The following is a 19379-nucleotide window of genomic DNA, read 5'->3' on the forward strand; positions in this document are numbered from 1 at the left end:
AAGAAACTACAGACTTCTACATGATGTCACTTCCTTCTCAACCTCCTCGACCATCGTCATTGCTGCTCAACCATGCCAACGTAAAAGATGCGTGGAAGCATGGGGGCATTGTTAGAAATGGACGTTTCTATTTTTCGTAGCTAAAAGCAGCATAAACAAGCCTTTATCCATCACGCAAAACACGAACCTTTAAACAAAACGTCCCTGTTGCCATCCAGCGTGTTGATTTGCATCATGTTCCACACATCTAAGTGTTTTTCTGATGAGATTACATAATGTTTTACTGATTTGTAGGATGATTATGTCAATATGGAGGTGATGGTAGAAAGGGAAACGCGTCCAATTTCGTCACATCTTCGAGTCGTCAGGTGGAGGTTATATTGCGTCATTATTACATCAATACAGAGATGATGAGGGAGGAACTAAACAAACCTCCCCTTCCAATCCAATGACGCCTGGGATCGATACGCTGTCGGGGACATGGACTATATGACAATGATGTCTAAATGGAGGTGAAAAAAGAGGGACAAGAGAGAGAGAGATGCTGAGAGCGATGGCGCCAATCCAATCTTGCCGAGTGTGGGTTATACGCTCTCTGACAACTGTATCAACCTCATCAATATTATGGAGGTGAGGCGCGAAAGAGGATTATATGATAGCTGTGTCCATGTCGGAGGCAATGAGACAAAAAGCAGGAGGCTTAAGTTTACCCTGCACACATCAACGTGCTGTTCCCACACTGGTGGCAAAGATCTAACACTTTAAAAAACGCTTTGAGGCAACGCGAAGCTTGAACTCTCAAGGGAACCAAACTGAATATTGATGCATAGTCTTAAAAATATACCGGCATTTAAATTGAGCCTCAACTTGTCTGTCAATGAACCCTCTTTGGAACTCGGATCTCTGAAGAACCTCTTTCCAAGCCTTGTTCTTTTACAGCTACAGAACTTCAGACTTTCGTTCACTACCCAGAGTTCTTGAACGTAGGTGAAGGTACAGCGTAGATCGACTGGTAATCAGAAAGCTTTGGCCTTTTCGGCTGAGCTCCCTCTTCGCCACAATGGTCCTGTAAGATGTCCGTCAACCACCTGTCTACTCTAATCAACTCCCAACATTTCATTAGGTCTAACTAATAATTTATAGATTGTGTTAAAAACAAACACTTGCTTTGTCTTTGTGCTTAAATGATAGTTTTAAAAAGCTGCACATCCATGTTGCAGGTTCTTTTTTTTTTCCAGCTATAGATCTGTGTTGATACTTTAATTAACACAGCTGAGGTCCAGTACGAGCATCAGACTTAACATCAGGGTAAAAAAAGGACAAAGTGAGAGAGACTGACAGACAATTTGTTCTTGTCCTGCTTTATCAGATCTAAAGCTGTCAAGGCATCGAGCAGTCGATAAGTTGTCTGTGATGAGGAGAGCTCATAGGCCATGATGGCTATCACCACTGACAACCACCACCAGCAACGATAGACGAGACTGACATGAGACGTATATAAAGAGAGAGAGAGGGAGAGAGACGGGCCCGGCATCACGCTCATGTCCGCTCAGTCGTATCAGATCTTCGGTGCAGGATCTCGGTGCGGTGAGCGGAGGCTGCGAGCCTGACGGATCTGTCTCACCACCACCTCTCACATGTCAGAGACGATGATGGGAAAAGATAGAGAGGGGACGATGATGATGATGTATGAGCACCATAATTGACTCGACTGAGAGATAATATATAATATAGAAAGAGGGAGAGCGAAGAAGGGAGGGTTATTGGATCGTCGGGTGTAATTTGAGAATGATTAATGGTTATAGACAAGTGGAGAAGATTGATATGATGTAGTTCTCTGTGGTGATTTTAAACCCAGGTAGAGTGAGAATGAAGTGAGATCAGCCAAAGGAGACATAAACATGAACATCATACGACCTGACACTCGGTAAAACACACTGAGTCAAGTGAAGTTCAGATCATATCACTGACCAACAGTTTAACACAGTCACAGACAACGGCCTGACGCCAATATACGCAAGAAAAGCTCACTTTCACATCGACTGTGTTTGATCCAGATCCTCTGACTTTAACGTTATCAGGTGTGAAAGGTGAAAGAAGTGTGTGTGTGTGTGTGTGTGTGTGAGAGAGAGAGAGAGGGAGACGGATAGAGGGTGTGCAGGAGAATAAGACGGATAGATGGGACATGTGATTGCCATTTGGCGTTTGATAGGCGGAGAAAGAGAACCCCAGCTGGGGTCATGTCACAATCTGTCTACTCGGTTACATCAATCTGCAGCTCGGAGGGAGAGAGGGAAGGAGGGAGGGATAGAACTGGAGAAAGAGAAGTTAACATCTTCACCTCTCCTCCGGGTGCAGAAAGTGAGACTATTTCAACATCAAACTTTTCATTTCTGCCACTTCTGAAATCAGTGTTTGCAACTTAAACGGCCAAAGAATGTGGGTTTAAACAAATGTGATGATTCATCGTGTGGTAAACACCCGAGAGCCTCCAGAGGAAACTATAAATACTACTCGTGTTGTTCTTTTCATTTCTGGCTTGTACTCTGGAGAAGTTATTCTTTTTCACTTACCGGCACGACACAGTGCACAGAGTAAGGTCAGAAGAAGAAGATTACCCAAATCCACTCCCTGTTCTCTTCTGCAGTAACCGTGGGAGCCACAGTGGAGTTAGGGAAGCCGAATACAAAAAACGACTCAACTGAATTTTCCGCACGGATGCGCTCTAATGCTTTCGGAGACGGACGAGTTGTGTCCCAATTCAGGTGGTGCGTCCTTCGGAGGCTCAATTTGAAGACTGATTGGATCACAGCTGCATGACTGTTCACGGATGTACCATTCGTAGGGCTCCTTTCTTTCCAGAGCAACAAAGGCTCCAACAGGTGGATCCTCCTCAGGACTACCTATCCCAGGATTCATTCTCGTCCTCCAAAGGTGGGGCCCCTGAATTGGGACACCTATAGAGTCAACTGCTCTTTTTAGTGGGACAGAGGTCAAGAGAAGAGACACAACAAGCACCACCTCATGGCTTTGTACAGTCATCAGCTGGGATTAGGGTCTGTCAGTTCTCTGATGCATCTGGTTTTGACAATGAATAATTCTGCCTAAGACATCATCCGTCTCCTGAAACTCAAATCCCTTCACCCTGCAACATTTTCTGCAAGAACTCCAATGAAAAATAGAAAGGTACCAGTAGGCAGGGCAGGGTCCATGGTGGGTTTTTCCCAGGAGTTGATTTGTTCCCAGGTAAATCCATTGGTTCCCAGAGACACGCTGTACCCGCAGCTGCTGTACGACTCTTCAAAGGTGCAGCCGCCTAAACAGGGAACGGAAAATATGACGTAAATTAAAACAGAATATGCAAATTTTAACTACACAAGCACTTCAGGGTTTCATATACAATTGAGACTTGATTGTGACGGAGCCATCGGGCTTGAATATCCTGACTGTTATCTGGAATATATATAGAAAACAATAACACGCCAGAAAAACAGACATGATCTTTGTATTCATGATAAAAATAGGAAAAGTAAAGACAGACGATAAAACAAAGACAAACTAAAAGGAGACTTGAAGAGCAAACGTCTCACCAGGACTCATTGGCAACTTTATTGATCCATGCACAAAGATATTTTGTGCAGACTCACATTAAATACAAAATATCCATTAGCTTAAAGGAATATGTGCTGTATAAAGATAAACCCCGTTAAAATACTTATTTTGATTCACAACATCTGGATCATTATCTGGATCTGCAGCACATTTCACTTGTTTATAGATATCAGCACTTTACACATGCTGATCGTTCCCCGAACGATTTCTGGCAGAACAGAAACTAACTGTTAAACTTTAAAAGAATTCAGGTTTCCACAGAGTTAGAGCAGCCGGTCTGTCTTAAGAGTCGCACATTAAAACGATTAAGTTGCTGAAGCCCTAAAAAAAAAAGATCTGGAATATGATTTGATTCAAGCAGTTGCTGTTTTTTTTAACCCACATCTTTAACCACTTCTACAAGATTTTCATTTCTAAGTGCTCTTTGCGCAGGAATCAGTGCTTTCATAAGCTGCTGTTGACAACATTATACTAATTGAGTTATCAGCATGAATAGAAAGAGCCACTGCAAGACAGACACTGTCAGAGTTTATCAGAGTAGAGTGGAGCGCACGGGAGGGTGGGGGGGGGCGGGGGCGGGGGCGGGGGGGGGGGGGGGGGGGGGTGAGAGAGCGTGTCTTTATATGAGAGAGCGGCAGAAAAAGAGAAACCTCTGTGTGTCAACATGATTAAGTCACAGTCTCATCGTTATTTCATGGCCCAGCTCAGACACATTTTCCACTGCATTAGCCTTCTCTTCTGGCCTAGAGCACCACACACACACACACACACACACACACACACACACACACACGTCCCTAATTAGACATATGCTTTGACACACAACCATTTTAATTTGTTTGGAAGCATTTGGACTGAGGGAACGTCGTTGCTTTATTCATGAAACCTCCTAATGATACTTTTTGTCGTCTTCTGTTGGCAGCGCATTTGTTAATTTAATCTTCAAAATGAAAGAGAAACTTCAACAGTGAGATGTTTGTGGATCTGAATGAAACCAAAGACTCAGCGATGCCGGAGAGTCATTCAGTGCATCGGGGATCTACGCTCAAAGGCAAAATGTGCAGAAGCAGATTTTATTTAAGGAGATTAAGATTTAGATAAAATGTAAAAGCTGCATATCAACATTTCTCCATTGTAATGAATTCTGTTATATTTCTTGACGTGTACTTTATAGACTCTTGGTGTAGCAGCCCATTTTATATATATATATATATATATATATATATATATATATATATATATATATATATATTCACGCTCACATACAGAAACAGCTGTGGCTCAGGAGGTAGAGTGGGTTGCACCCCAGAAGCTCAGTGGTTTGATTCTTACATCCTTCAGTCTGCATATTGCCAGTAAACTAATAGTGTTTGATAGGAAAAGCATTATATATATCAAAGTGTGTGTGTTTGGGTGCATTTGACTTAAGTAATTTAAATAGAGTCCATTTACCATTTACAGGACATAATGAGAAAAAAGATCTACATCATCAGAGGAGCCTTTTCTTTGGGATGTTAACTGTGTATAAGTTTAGGTGAAATCGTCCAAACTTTTCTGGAAAGTAAGAAAATCTTTTTGACTTTGTCCATTTAACCACATTCATATAGTTGCTCTTCATGCAGCACTTTTCTATCACACATCCTCCACACAATGATGGAATCGAGGCCAGTTTAGGGTTCACTTCAACACGTAGCCCGGAGGAGCCAGGAATTGAACGGTTTGTGGACGATCCGCTCTTCGTCCTGAGAGGCAGCCGCCCACACAGCATCCCCTAAAGTGCAAAATCACAAGAACAATGTGTAGCTTCATTTCAATTATGCCTTCTCAAGAAAGATTTACATCAACTGGGAAATTAAATTGCAAAAACGAAAATTATTACTTTTTTTCCTGTCCTTTTTGAAAAACAACCTCCAGCAGTGACTGGGAAATTCCTAAAAGAAAGTATTTCTCGTACAGACGTGAAAATAGCTGTTATAAATTAATCACTACTGAGATAATTAGCCTTTATTGCCCCCTCGTTGTTCAGTGATCTCATTAGAAATGGAAAGAAATCAAAGTGATCTCATTAGAAGAGACTTATAAACAGGCGAGTGTGTGTGTGGGGGGAAGGGGGGGGGGGGGGGGGGGTCTAACATCAATATTCAATATCCGATCTGCAATTTTAAAACCACTATCAGGGGATGAGAGGGAGAAGTGGCTCACAGCAGCAGGCGAGTGTGTGTTTGGGAACAAGCTTGTGTGTCAATGCCCCTAATCTAGTTTATAAAATCAGTACAACACCTCCCTGTGTCTCATAATCACACACACACACACACACACACACACACACACACACACACACACACACACACTCACACACTCCCTCTCCCTCTGTGTCAGAAAGTTTCTATAATAAAAAATCAGAACACTGTTCTGATCTGAAGCCTGCATGTGACGTGTGTACATGCGTGGCTGTGTGCATATCTGATTATGTGTGTGTGTGTTTGTGTGTGTGTGTGTGTGTGTGTGTGTGTGGTTGTCAATGTGACACCAAAACAAGGAGAATCCCTTCATCTCTGCTAATTATCATTCCTGTAACCAATGTGATAAAATATTGATATGACGACTGAAGCAGGTCTACACACAAACACACACACACACACACACACACACGCATAGACACAAACACACATAACAAGTCACATTTATATATATTGACTATGAAAAAATTACTTTCACAGTGTTTTAAATTAGCATATTATATGCTAGTTATAGAATTGGAATTCCAAAATATACTTTACAATAATATTTAAGAATTAAATAAGAGTATTCAGTGTGTTCAGTTGCTTAGTCTGTTCATTTAACATGTTCTTCCCATGTCCCGTCTACTAACATGGGAGAGGCAAGATTTATAACCTACACTGCATGCAGCCACCAGGGGGCTTTGGGAAGCCATCATGTCGTCCATCTTTTCTTTTTCTGTGGCTGCCAAACACATTCATTGTCAGAATACGATATTACTTTTACTTTGTTTTCCTTTTCACGCTCTGCTGAGCCGTGCGTCATGTGACGCAGAGCTCGTCCGGGCCATTCACAGATTGTGTTTCTCTAAAAAAGAAAATGTTATTTGAGACATTTCTGGTCTCAACTTAAATGTTTTCATCCTAATGTTTTTCCTCTTTCATTAAAACAGAGGTTCTAATTGTTGACACATTAAAAGCAAACACAGAAATGACTCGACGTCTCCGCGTTGTTCCGCTGGATTTTGTTTCGCTGTCAGAATAAACAACCTTCTCTACTTATCCTAATAAGCAGCACAGCAATTACTTTCCACAGAGCGGAGTGTAAGTGGTTCGAGCTTGTGTTGTGTATGCGGAGCATGTGTATGTTGGTTAGACAGATTTCCTACAATCTATCCATCATCTCCACATCAGCCATTGGTAAATGCTCTGGATGTGTATAGTGCGTAGTGTTGATGACCACTCAAAGTGCTTCACAGTATAGTTTTTGTACTTCTGGTTATGTTTGGGGTTCAGTATCTTGCTCATGGACACTTCGGCATGCAGAATGGGTTCACGGTATCATCACGGTTTTCATCGACAACACTGAAAAGAAAATGAGGCATATTGAGAGGAGAGATATTTATAAGTGACACCAATTTACTGCGGTGGATCCAGTGAATTTAAATGTGGTTTCATTAGGGGACTGTTGGGCCTTGGCGGATGTATGAGTGACATTCTATTAGATCGAACACCATCGAATTCCACTCATCGCGTAAAATATTCTAATACTCCACAGCTTTGTGGTACAGTGTGTATAAGTACATCAGATACGACAGCTGACATTGTACGCTTTAACCGTCTTTATGTATAATTCATTTTAATAAGTAAATAGGTAATTGTGAATTCATCCATTCAGAACTGATCTTTGTGCTTGAGCTCCCATCTGGTTCATTTAGAAACAACATAGATGAGACTAACTCGGTATCACTGATACACGCTGACATTATGTAAGTAACCTGGTTTCCCTCCGCTAACGCTCACATTCAGCAAACTGAACGCACACACACACACACACACACACACACACACACACACGAGAGCAGCAGAAATAACTCTTTGCCCTGAATTTACCCGTTCGCACACAAATAAACACGTCCTGCGATGATAACACTTATTTAAGCAGAATCCCCTGTCTTTCTCATGTTAAGATTTCCATCCCCTCGAGGCGCCGATAGCAACCATTAGAGCCTTTCATCTCCGCCAAAGCTAACACAGAGCGACAGAACCCACGGAGTCACAAACCAGGGGGAGGCACCCCGAGGCGACCAGCTCTAAAGAGTCTGTTTACTGCTCACTTAGATAACATCTACTGATCCTGAGTGTGTTCAAGTGTGTGTGTGTGTGTGTGTGTGTGTGTGTGTGTGTGTGTGTGTGTGTGTGTGTGTGTGTGTGTGGGAGCAGACCGAGGACACGCTGTTGCGTGTTCTTGCAGAGCCGAGGATTTTTCTGTGTCGGAGGTGGGAAGTAGCCGAGTACATTAACCTAAGTACTGCACTTATGTATAATCTGGAGTTCTTTGAGCGTCAGTATTTTCATTTCAGGATAATTCTAGTCCTCATGGTCAAATGCAGGTTTTTTGAATTATATTCATTTTATCGTTGTTAATATTTTAAAAGAGACAACTGGTGTAATTTGAAGCACGAGTCTGCGCAGCAGTGATCGTGGGGAGGAGCCGTGGTTTTGAGCTTCAGCCGATAAGCTCGACCAATCAGGATTCGGTTTCAGCTGTCAATCATGAAGTGAAGCTCATTTTTAAAGCACCACATAACTAATTAAAACCAAAATGGGTTCATGTCCCACCTGCTAACACGGAGGAGGCAGGTTTGGGACTGGTGCTGCAGCCAACCACCTGGGTTAACGTCTGACGAGCTGTCATGTCGTCCATCTTCATTTACAGTCAACGCTAACAACACATCGTTTTGTTGACGCTTGATATCCAACAAAAGTCGATGTAGTGGACTGATTCAAAAAGAGAGAAGAACACCATCACCCTGCAGCTTCTCTAAAAAACTAAATGCTCGACTTGAAGAAACTCTGAAACTAAATCAAATCCTTCAGAGGGAACAGCAGTTCAACGTTACAATATCATGTGCTCACGACTTCTCGATCTTAATTCTTCTAATAACTCAATTCAAGGAATACAATTCAAACGTGTGTGTTTGTGTGCATGTGAGTCAGAGTGAATCCTGGCTGAGAAGGTCTGGAAACACAGGTGTGTCTGTGGGTGTGTGGGGGTGGAGTGACTCAGTGAGTGTGCATGTGTGTGTGCATGTGTGTGTGTGTGTGTGTGTGTGTGTGTGTCACTATCTCGTCTCTTAGTTAACTCATATTAAATCAACTGTCAGCCAACATAAGTCATTTAAAACCATATGCCAACATATGGCATCTGCATCCAACCCCTTCCTCCACACACACACACACACACACACACACCCGAGGCGACCTAAACACACTGACTAAATACTAAATGCCATTACTGCCACTCCAATAAGCCTGGTTAATAAGCAGATGGAGGTTGCTCTGTGTGTTTGCATGTGCGTTTACACAGTTTGACGGAACAACCAAGAAAAACACAGAACGTGCGCTGGCGAATCAGGTGAACTCGCTTCTCTCTGTTGATTTGAGAGAATTATACATAAATAAATAGAAAGCAGTGTCGTGAGATAAGAGGATTAGAGCTCTGCATGAGTTTTTTTTACATCAGCGTGTCTGTGTGTGTGTGTGTGTGTGTGTGTGTGTGTGTGTGTGTGTGTGTGTGTGTGGAGTAGGAGGTAAGAGGACGGTGTAAGAGAAGAAATGCTAAACAGAAAGAAACAGGTTGAAGTGATATGAGACGCAGACGCAGAACTAAAGAAGACAAAACATTTTCATAGATCGCTCAAATAATGTGTAAACTGCTGTAGGTAGTCGTAATTTGTCTAAAATAAAGTAAATAGGTATAAATATATATATATATATATATATATATATATATATATATATATATATATATACATATATATAAAACAACAAGTGCGAACAAAAGACAACAAATTCGGTCATGCTCGTAATTTGTTTGCCATGTTGCATTCACTGCCGGTGGTCGAGGCCGATGATGTTTGGGTCAGACTTGGCTCGGACTAGTCTGCGATCTACGATGGGTCCAACAGTGTTTCTAAAACTCTCTGTTGTAGAAGCGTGAAAACCCCGAAACAGGGAAGACACCAAAATTAAAAGTGACAAGTGACTAAAACCTGTTAGTGTGGATTAGAGAGTGGAAACGTGACCTGAGCCTGTTGGGACTCTGTGGGACTGTGTTCCAATACACATTTTGAAATGAATCGCAGCTTCTGGTCATATTTAGACACTCGGCCGTGGACTTGATTTTTTTTTTTTACGCTGCAGGTGCCTGTAAAAACATCGGGCTCAGACGAGATTCGGACACAAAAGAACTTTCATGCATCTTCAGTTTGGGTCCGATTCGTGAAGCATGAGTCAGTTAACGACCAAATAAACGGATGAACAAGTGAAGAGTGTAACAAGTGTTGCGTGTGATTGTTCCCTTAAATCTCCTCCTCTCAGTCCCAGCGTGTGTGTGTGTGTGTGTGTGTGTGTGTGTGTGTGTGTGTGTGTGTGTGTGTGCGTGTTAAAGTGTTAAAGGGTAAAAAGTGATTTCCTGAAGGGTCTATTGTGACTTTAATTATCTGCTACATGAATCAATAGGGGACCTGCCTTGTAACCTTTAGTTCTACATGAAAGAACACGGAAAACAACGTTGTCACCGACGGCCGCCATGCACACGCACACATAAAACACATGAGCAACACGCTGACGCTTGCACATAGAGTTCATCTGCACTCAGCTGAATCAACTGGATCCGACAGAGGGGTAACCACAAAGGGGAAGTTGAGAGACTGGAATGCATAGGAGATTGACACACGAACACAGTGTCTCACACACACACAAAGCTGATTTAATTTACGTGTCGCTCAAGCTGCTGTAACTTTATTTCACTTCCCAGAATACTCTTTGTAAAAAATGCAGGTAAACACAGTTGAGAATCGAGTTAAGTCTGTCTGGTCCTCGACTGGAATCCAAACCAGTCCAGTCTGGTTTCTGTCCGACACAGTTTGACCTGGAGGTAAATCCACTGAGTCCTGCAGAGGGAGCAGAGCAGATGACTGAACTCACTCTAATCCTGTTTGAGATGGACCGACTCTGTTTGCTGCGGAATAATAATAATAATAATAGAAAAACCCAGATTTAAAACCAGGTTATGAGTGTTTTAAAAAATAGTTTGATCTGCAGTGACATTGAAACGGGTGGTGCGGGGCGGATGGAAACACTTTTCAGTTTCAGCTTTCTGATTGGACGCAGAATGAGTAAACAACCCACAGATCATCAAACAGTTGAAAGTGTTTTTTTTGAAAGACAGAGATCTAGATATAAAAAAAAAATTACTGTCGCTGTGTCTCAATTCAGGGGCTGCATCCTTGAGAGGCTGCATTCAAAGACCGTATGCACCACAAAGGCAAACGCTTCCTTTCATCCCCGAGAAACGAGGGCTTCAGCTGCGTTTTTTCAAAGAGGCAACGTCGATGCAAAGCGACGAGACGTCCGACGCTCGAGTATCACGCCTCGACTCAACCGAACAGCTCGCGATACGTCGGGGCGTTAAAAACTTTCTCTGAAACTTCAGCTCCGTTGCTAGGAAACATTAAAGGCGGGGCAAACTGGTGACGCCCGCCACGTGAAAAGCTTCGGTAGACCAGAGCGACTCGAAATGTGTCAGAAGGTCCAATCTGACTCAGATCCTGAATACACGACCTCAGACTCTAATTCGGCCAAATAAGAAAAAGAAAGTGTGACCGGCTCACGTGAAACTAAAAGTTGCGTCACTGTCTTTGATTCCCAGCGTCGCTCTGTGATGATTGTCCAGTTGGTTTGGTTTGAACTGTCAGATCAGACTCTTATGTCACACAACAGCCTGTCGGGAGGTTTCCGACAAGTGTCAGAGACGGGCTGAGTCACAACATGAGTCATCTGACACACACACTGACACACACACACGAACACACACACACACACACACACACACACACACACACACACACACACACACACACACACACACACACTGAGTCAGAAGTTGGGTTTTGTGAAGTTCCTGACGAGGTCCTGTCACTATTTGCTCGTTAATCCCACTCAGGATTTACACTTCAGTTAATAACCAATTCCACCTCCGTCCGGCTCTCTGTTACACTTTCTCAAACTCTCACACACACACAGACACACACAGACACACAAACAGACACACACACACACAGACACACACACACCCTCTCTCTCTGTCAGTACTCTCATTAACACCCTGAAAAACATGAACAGAGAGAAAGAGAGAAACAGAGGTGAAGAAGAACAGTCTGCTTATGCTGATGATTATATTATTATAAATAATCATTATTATGATGAGCTCCTCTGTGCAGATAAACTCACGTCAGTGCATGTTTGTATGTGTTTTTCTGGGGAATGGAAACTTGATGCATTTGATATAAATGTTTTCGCAAATTGACAGAGACAGAAATTATGTTCATTACGTTAATTCAAACGTAATCACATCTGCCTGACTTTGTTTGTTCCCTCATTCGTTCTCTCCCTCCTTCATTTGTTTGTTCCTTCCTGTGCACCCTTGCTCTTTACTTCCTTCCTTCCCTCTTTGGTTTGTTCATACCTTCTCTCATTCTCTTGTTTGTTTGTTCTTTTCCTGGGTTCCGTTATTTTGGTCATTAAATCCCACGTTCCCTCCATTTGTTCCTTCATTCATTCCCTTGTTTGTTCTATTCCCTTTTCTATTCATTTGATCCTGCGTTTCCTCGGTTCTGCCTTTATTCCCTTGTGTGTCGGTTCGATCCCACATTCCCTCGTCCGTCCGTCCATTCGTTAATTATATTTTACACTTAAATGTACAGAACAAGAATGAACAGTGACAGTATAACAGGTTTTTCACTCGGATGTTCACTAAGAAATATTTTTCGACAGAAATTCTCTTGTATGAAATAACTGAACTGGCTTTTACCTAAATATTAAACCGAACCAAAGATTAAACATGAGCCTGAACAGATGGGGCAAGTTCTACGTCTCAAACTGGCCCTCGCAGATATAAATGTACACGCACGCACGCACACACGCACACACACACACACACACACACACACACACGCACACACACACACACACAGCCTTGGGGATGAACCTCTGCACACTAACACACATAAACTCCTCTATCACACAAACAAAGACAGATCCAGTGAGACACAAAAACACACAACCTTTAATACACTTGAATGCAACTCCATCAAACACACGCACACACACACACACACACACACACACACTCACACTCACACACACACACACACACACACACACTCTCTGTCTCTCTGCGGTGCTCATTAGGAGAGGTAGCAGGTCCAGACCTCCTCTCAGCAGAACTACAGGGGTGACCGACTCCCTCTCCTGTCAACTTCACTCTTTCTTCACTCTCCTCCTTCATCTCCGTCACTCTCCCTCTTTTATTTCTCTCAGATCATATTTTTTTTCTCCTCCTCTCTATTATTCTACTCCTTTCGATTCCTTTCTTCTCTTCACCATCATTCTTGTGCCTTTCTCTCTCTCTCTCTCTCTCTCTCCTTCACCCGTGCCCTCAACCTCTATTCTCTCAATCCCTCCTCATCTCATCACTCGCCTCGCTGCGGCCAACTCTTTCCCTCTTCTCTCATTTTTCTATACATCACTCCGATCTTTTCCCTTTCTCTCTCAGCTTTGATCCTCTGATCGAAATCAAATATACATGAACTTAGGTTGTCAAACAATTAAAATCGATAAAGTTCGATGAGCTGAGGCTTTCCTTTCAGAAACATCCGTTATCTTCAAACTCTTCTATTTCTTCTCTCTTTGCTTTTCATTTTGTTTAAATTATATTCTGTCGTTCTTTAATTTGTACATTTCCTTAATTTTTCTGCTAATTTGGCCGAGGATCAGTTGAAGCTAAGATCCAATGGCTGAGGGTCATTTGGTCCATTTTGAAACACAAAAGTTTGGTTATGAGATCTCGGTTATGTGAACGTATTATCTGTTGATATGGAAACCAACAAGATCAGAGTCAGAGAAAAGAAAAATAGCTCAACATGGCGTCAGGGAAGAGGAAGTAAATATAGATGATCGATATTAGTTTGGACTTCTTTACTCTGCAGAACTTTTACATTCACACAAAACTTGTGCAACACACTGGAGAAGAGAAACACTGACAAAACACCATATGTGTCCTTTAAAGAGGCTCATGTGTCTGGTGATGAAAACCAGGGTCTGAGACGTTCCGGAGGAGGAGGTGGAGTCAGAGTCTCTGTGACAATGAAACCATATTTTTTCCGAATGTTCCAATAACTCACGATGTCACGATTGAGCTCCGTTATTTTCAAATTCTTGGAATGCGAAGTTGCAAATTGATCAATGTTCTGATTAGCTCAGCTCGTTCTCAGTCTTCGTTTCTCTCCCTAATATCGTCAATAAATACGTAGAATAAAACTAAATGAGTCCATTTGTATCCCGAGCTGCTCTGAGCTGATGAATGTTTCTGACGCAGCCCCACAGCGTCGTAAAAATAACGCCTAAAACTCGTAAAATTTGTCAGTGCGAGATGATTAGCTACTGTAGAATGCATGTGCTGCATTTTCACTGCTGCTCATTTCTGATTACTGAGGGAGAAACAGACGCTCCGGGCTGTAAAAAGTACACACACACACACACACACACACACACACACACACACACACACACACACACACACACACACTCACACACACACACACACACACACACACACACACACACACACACAAACTTATATGCTGGCAGTCACACTTTGTGTTTCTGAATTTGTATATTTGTGTACATGCATGTCTAATGAAACACATATGCACTTGTTTGTGTGTGTGTGTGTGTGTGTGTGTGTGTGTGTGTGTGTATGTGTGTGTGTGTGTGTGTTAGAGAGACAGCGAGAGTGAGAGAGAGAGAGAGAGAGCTGTTGGCAGTAAACACACTCCTCATCTCTGGGAATTCACTGGGTGATAAATAAGCACTACTTGCACTTATTCCCACGTGTGTCTGTGCACACAGATACTTCAAAACACCACACACACTCTCTCTCTCTCTCTCAAACACACACACAGACACACACTTTGGGGCGACACTAAGGCAGATGGATCCTGTTCACATGTGAAGCCACAGATTTTCAAACACTTTCCGTCCATGATGAAACAGAAACAACTGACACTTAATTATTTTGAATCGAACGTGCACAATTAAGCCGTGAAGAATGTACACAGCTAACCTCTTCACACCGCTCTTCCTCAGTGAATAGAGTCTAACACTGAACGGAGTCAATCTCAGTAGCTGCAGGGTCGACGTGAATCATCTTAAACGTTTAAAATTAAATAATGAATGCATTCTTTCAGCTTTGCAAAACCTCCAGTAATCTAAAGCGAAACACGGGAACGTTTCAAGGTGCAAATTTAATTTAATGAAGGAGAGTTTTTAAATCTGAGTGTGGAAGTGACCTCACCCTCACCCCTGCTGTACGGCCCCATCTTCACCCTCACTGTTGTGTGTGTGTGAGTGTGTGTGTGTGTGTGCATGTTAAGATTAATCCCCTTCACTTTCACAGCACACACACACTAACAGCTGCTGTTTACAACCTTGACTGGTCTTCATGTCAAAGTGAAGTATTGCTGCTGTAGTCGCCGGGTTTTTCCGCCTCTCTGTGTGATATGTTAAACCACTGAATTATAAATGGTCATCGATTGGCCGAGCTTCACGGCTCAATAATTAACCGAGATGCGATAAAGTACAGAGAAAGAGAAAAGGTGTGAAATACAGAGACGTGAACATACTGAACTTGACTTGTACAACAATGACCTGCTCCGGTGTCAGTTATAGAAAATATACTGGAAACGGAAACTCAAACTCAAGAAAGGGAAATCAGCCGTTTTTTTTAAGTTTGCTCATCTTTAAGGTTAAATTAAAAAGTACTTAAAGTAGTATAGAGAAATTATTACATCTGATGAACTCGTAACTGTGTTTTTATGTTCCATGTTTAAAGTTGAGAGAACTTTACTTCAACTTTACTGCCGATGAGTTGAGTTTACTCAAAAACCTTTTCACCACCTTAAGAAATGTGCTGCGGAAAGTCAATACTAAAACAAAGCAAAATCCTTCCAACATTTATTAAAACCTGCACAGTTCGATTATTTTCTTTCGTCACATTAGTCGAACGTTTCTCAACACAAAACACAAACAATTGACATTTTGGCTAATGTCTATGAACAGCTTTCTGTTTCTGACTACAGATAAATTAAAAAGCCAGTCGTCGCTACAGATTCTGTATATTCACATGTAGAATCTGTTCATAGAGTAAAAGTTATTCTAATATTGAACCAAAGACTGAACGTCAGTTGTGTGAATACATTACAATAAGTGCATTCAAGGATTTACTACATCTCGAGCTTCCACTGCTATAAAAATTCTGATTTGCACTATTCCAACAGTTCCTCGTCCCTGTGAGAAGATATTCAAGTCTTCCACTGACGGCTTTTCTGAAATTAGCATCAAAACAACATCTTTAAAGTCCGACACACACACACACACACACACACACACACACACACTGCACAGCGACTCTACTTAATTTCCCTTTAAGCCGATGCCAGTTCAATCCCTGTTAATATTCATAACGGTAGCGTGTAGGTTGAAGTGGCCCTTCACTCTGCACCTCTCACAGGCTTAATACTTGATTTAAATTAGCTTCACTGCTAAAACCTCCTCTTAGCTGCGCTGTAGGTCGCGGACGCCACGAAACATTTGGCCTCTACTTCAGATATCGGCAGACGGGGGTTATGCAGGTGCTCTTTATCTCAGTGTGCACTTCTCTCTCCAGTTTTATCTCGATTGACGGTCAGATGTGATTTTTTTTGGGTGATATCGACTGCTGCTGCTCGTGTTTCTGTCCGAGCGTCCACACGGTGGCTGCACGTCGGCTTTTTCCTCATTTGCATGAAGTGAGGGTCAAATCTACTCGATGCAGATTCAGTGATGCGTGTGAGCAGAAACTAAATTTACACAGTCTCCCTTCATGAAGAAGATGGATCACGATAACAGGACTGAGCCAAGCCTCCTCTTCCTAGAGTGTGTGTGTGTGTGTGTGTGTGTGTGTGAGTGTGTGTGTGTGTGTGTGTGTGTGTGTGTTTTAGACCATTAGAAAACCTGAGTATAAACTACGCTCTAACTAAAGAATGGAACCATCTCTACGTGGACTAGATGTAAATGTAAAGCAGTTTCCTGTGCAGTCATTTGTGCAAATACTCCTGGGTGTGCGTGTTTGTGTGTGTGTGTGTTTGTGTGTGTGTGTGTGTATTTATTTGTTTGAAAGTCAGAGAGTTTGTGTGTTTTTGTGTTTGTACCACCTGAGGTCATATTGTTGAAACCAGGTCATCCTTTCACCCTGACCGGAGAGCAAGGACGGGTGTGCCCAAGGGCTCTGTGTGTGTGTGTGTGTGTGTGTGTGTATTTATAGCTTTGGACAGGTGCATAACCCTCCAACTATCTATCCCTACGTCTTTCATCATTGTACTGATTATATATTTATATATGTGTGTGTGTGTGACTCTCCCCAGAGCCTGCCATTGGCCTATTTCAGACAGAAATGTTAAAAAGTGATGCATCCCCCCACCCTCTATGTTATGACTCCAGCTAACCTGTCAGTGACCTTGGTCCGACAGAACGACCTGCACCTGAAGGCGTTTTCCTCTCAGAGTGAAATCCTACAGCCGAGTCAGACTGTAAATGACATGAAATCACTGGAGTCTGCAGACTGACACACCGCCGCCTGTTATATAAGAGCGTCAGCGGGGCCACTTCATTTGTCATCTCAGTCCAAAAATAATAAATTCCTGCTCCAGTTTGGAGTCAACGACTTGACGACCATGGATCAAGGTTAATGAAACTATACGTTGTATATTGTATAATTGAATAATACATTGGTTGGTGTATTTATTAAGGTTGACAATGAGCTATGAGCAAAGAGAAAGGTTTCATCTGGTGATTAAAAACTAAAGGTTTTAAGAAGTTGACTCGTTCACAACAGCATCAAGTCCTTCGCATTATTGAGGCGAGAGGCGGAGCAGCCGGGTGCAGAGACAAACCCGAAGCCTCTCACACGGAGGATCGGCAGAGTTCAGTGTCTCATGTCAGAGCTCTGCTGGGAAACGTTCACCCCCAACCTGTCCCTCCTGACGTGACGTATTTGTCTTGAGTCCAGTCGTTTGAATTTACAGGACGCAAAGTTTCAGTCTTTCCTCCTTTTTTACCTTCTTAGTCCTGTCTTTCTGCTCCCGTCTCAGTTAAGCTCGGAGAAATACGAGACAAGATGGGGCCATGCACTGACAAGGGAGTGTATGTGCATCCATCTGTGGCCAGAGTGAAGACTGTGATTAATGAGTCTCCCGGTCAGAGATGCTAATCACTTGCAGCCACACACTCCAAACAAGACCTGTGTGTGTGTGTGTGTGTGTGTGTGTGAGACCTGACTTGTTTGTTAAAGCACTCAGACATGGGTTTTATTCTTTGTAGACAGATTCCCAGATTTCTGGATACGGTGATGGACACAACATTTACAGCTGGTGAACAAATGTAGTGAATTAGAGGTAATTGTGTTTCTATCGTCCGTTTGAGAGTTTTAGTGAACTGCAACCTTTAGTTTTGTGTTTTTATGTTTTTGGTCCATGTGTGTGTGTCTGTGTGTGTGTGTGTGTGTGTGTCTGTCTGTGTGTGTGGTTGTTGGAGGTGTTGAGCAGGGTGAGGATGGACCAAAATGACTGACAGCTGGTCTGGACCTGGGTGGTCGGGTGGAACGGAGCTTTAACACAGCCCAGTTCAGACGCTCACACACACACACACACACACACACACACACACACACACACACACACACACACACACACACACACACACACACACACACACACACAAAACTCTCACAACAGGCCTAAACACATGAGCATACAATCACCACACACACACACACACACACACACACCAGAGACCTCTCCTCACCTCAACATGTCTCCCTCTGACAGCTTTCAACAGTGGTCAACACACACACACACACACACACACACACACACACACACACACACACACACTGAACTCTTGACAGATACATCCTCCCCTGTCACAGTGCTGCCTCACTACCTATTTTATCTCACACACACACACACACACACACACACACACACAATGAAGGACAGCTTGGCTCACGGTCAGGTCAATGGTTCGTGCTACAGAAACACCTCAACTTGTAAAAGCCGGGGGACATTTTCTCTCTCCCCTCACTCCATTCGTCTTCTGCCTCACTTCCTCTCTGCTCCGTCCACTGCACAAACATTTACCTTGTAGAAACGCATTAAAAAAGTCGGCCCCACGTTACGGAGACAGTGGTAACGAGGTTCTGCCGAACACCTAAAATGACACAAACCTTTCTTTGAGGAAAATGTATTCAACGCGTTGTCCCATCCACTCACATGGAGAAGGCAGGATTTATGATCTGTTCTGCAGCCAGCCACCAGGTGGCTATTGAGACGTACCTGGCTTCACTTTTGGGGAGACGTCATGTCGTCCATCTTTATTTACAGTCTA

At 42.8% G+C, this 19379-nt stretch overlaps 1 protein-coding gene across 12 annotated transcripts in view; it reads right to left on the reverse strand.

Annotated features, from left to right (window-relative positions):
• ptprt (protein tyrosine phosphatase receptor type T) overlaps positions 1 to 19379 on the reverse strand; it is a 241612-nt gene that overhangs the window by 200409 nt on the left and 21824 nt on the right. For all 12 annotated transcript variants that reach the window (XM_069531583.1, XM_069531570.1, XM_069531573.1 and 9 more), the window contains exon 2: positions 3191 to 3316. In XM_069531583.1, the coding sequence (XP_069387684.1) occupies positions 3191 to 3316 (126 nt within the window). The remainder of the gene's footprint in view (positions 1 to 3190; positions 3317 to 19379) is intronic.

The sequence above is a fragment of the Paralichthys olivaceus genome, chromosome 2 (assembly GCF_024713975.1).
Source record: "Paralichthys olivaceus isolate ysfri-2021 chromosome 2, ASM2471397v2, whole genome shotgun sequence".
Lineage (NCBI taxonomy): Eukaryota > Metazoa > Chordata > Actinopteri > Pleuronectiformes > Paralichthyidae > Paralichthys > Paralichthys olivaceus.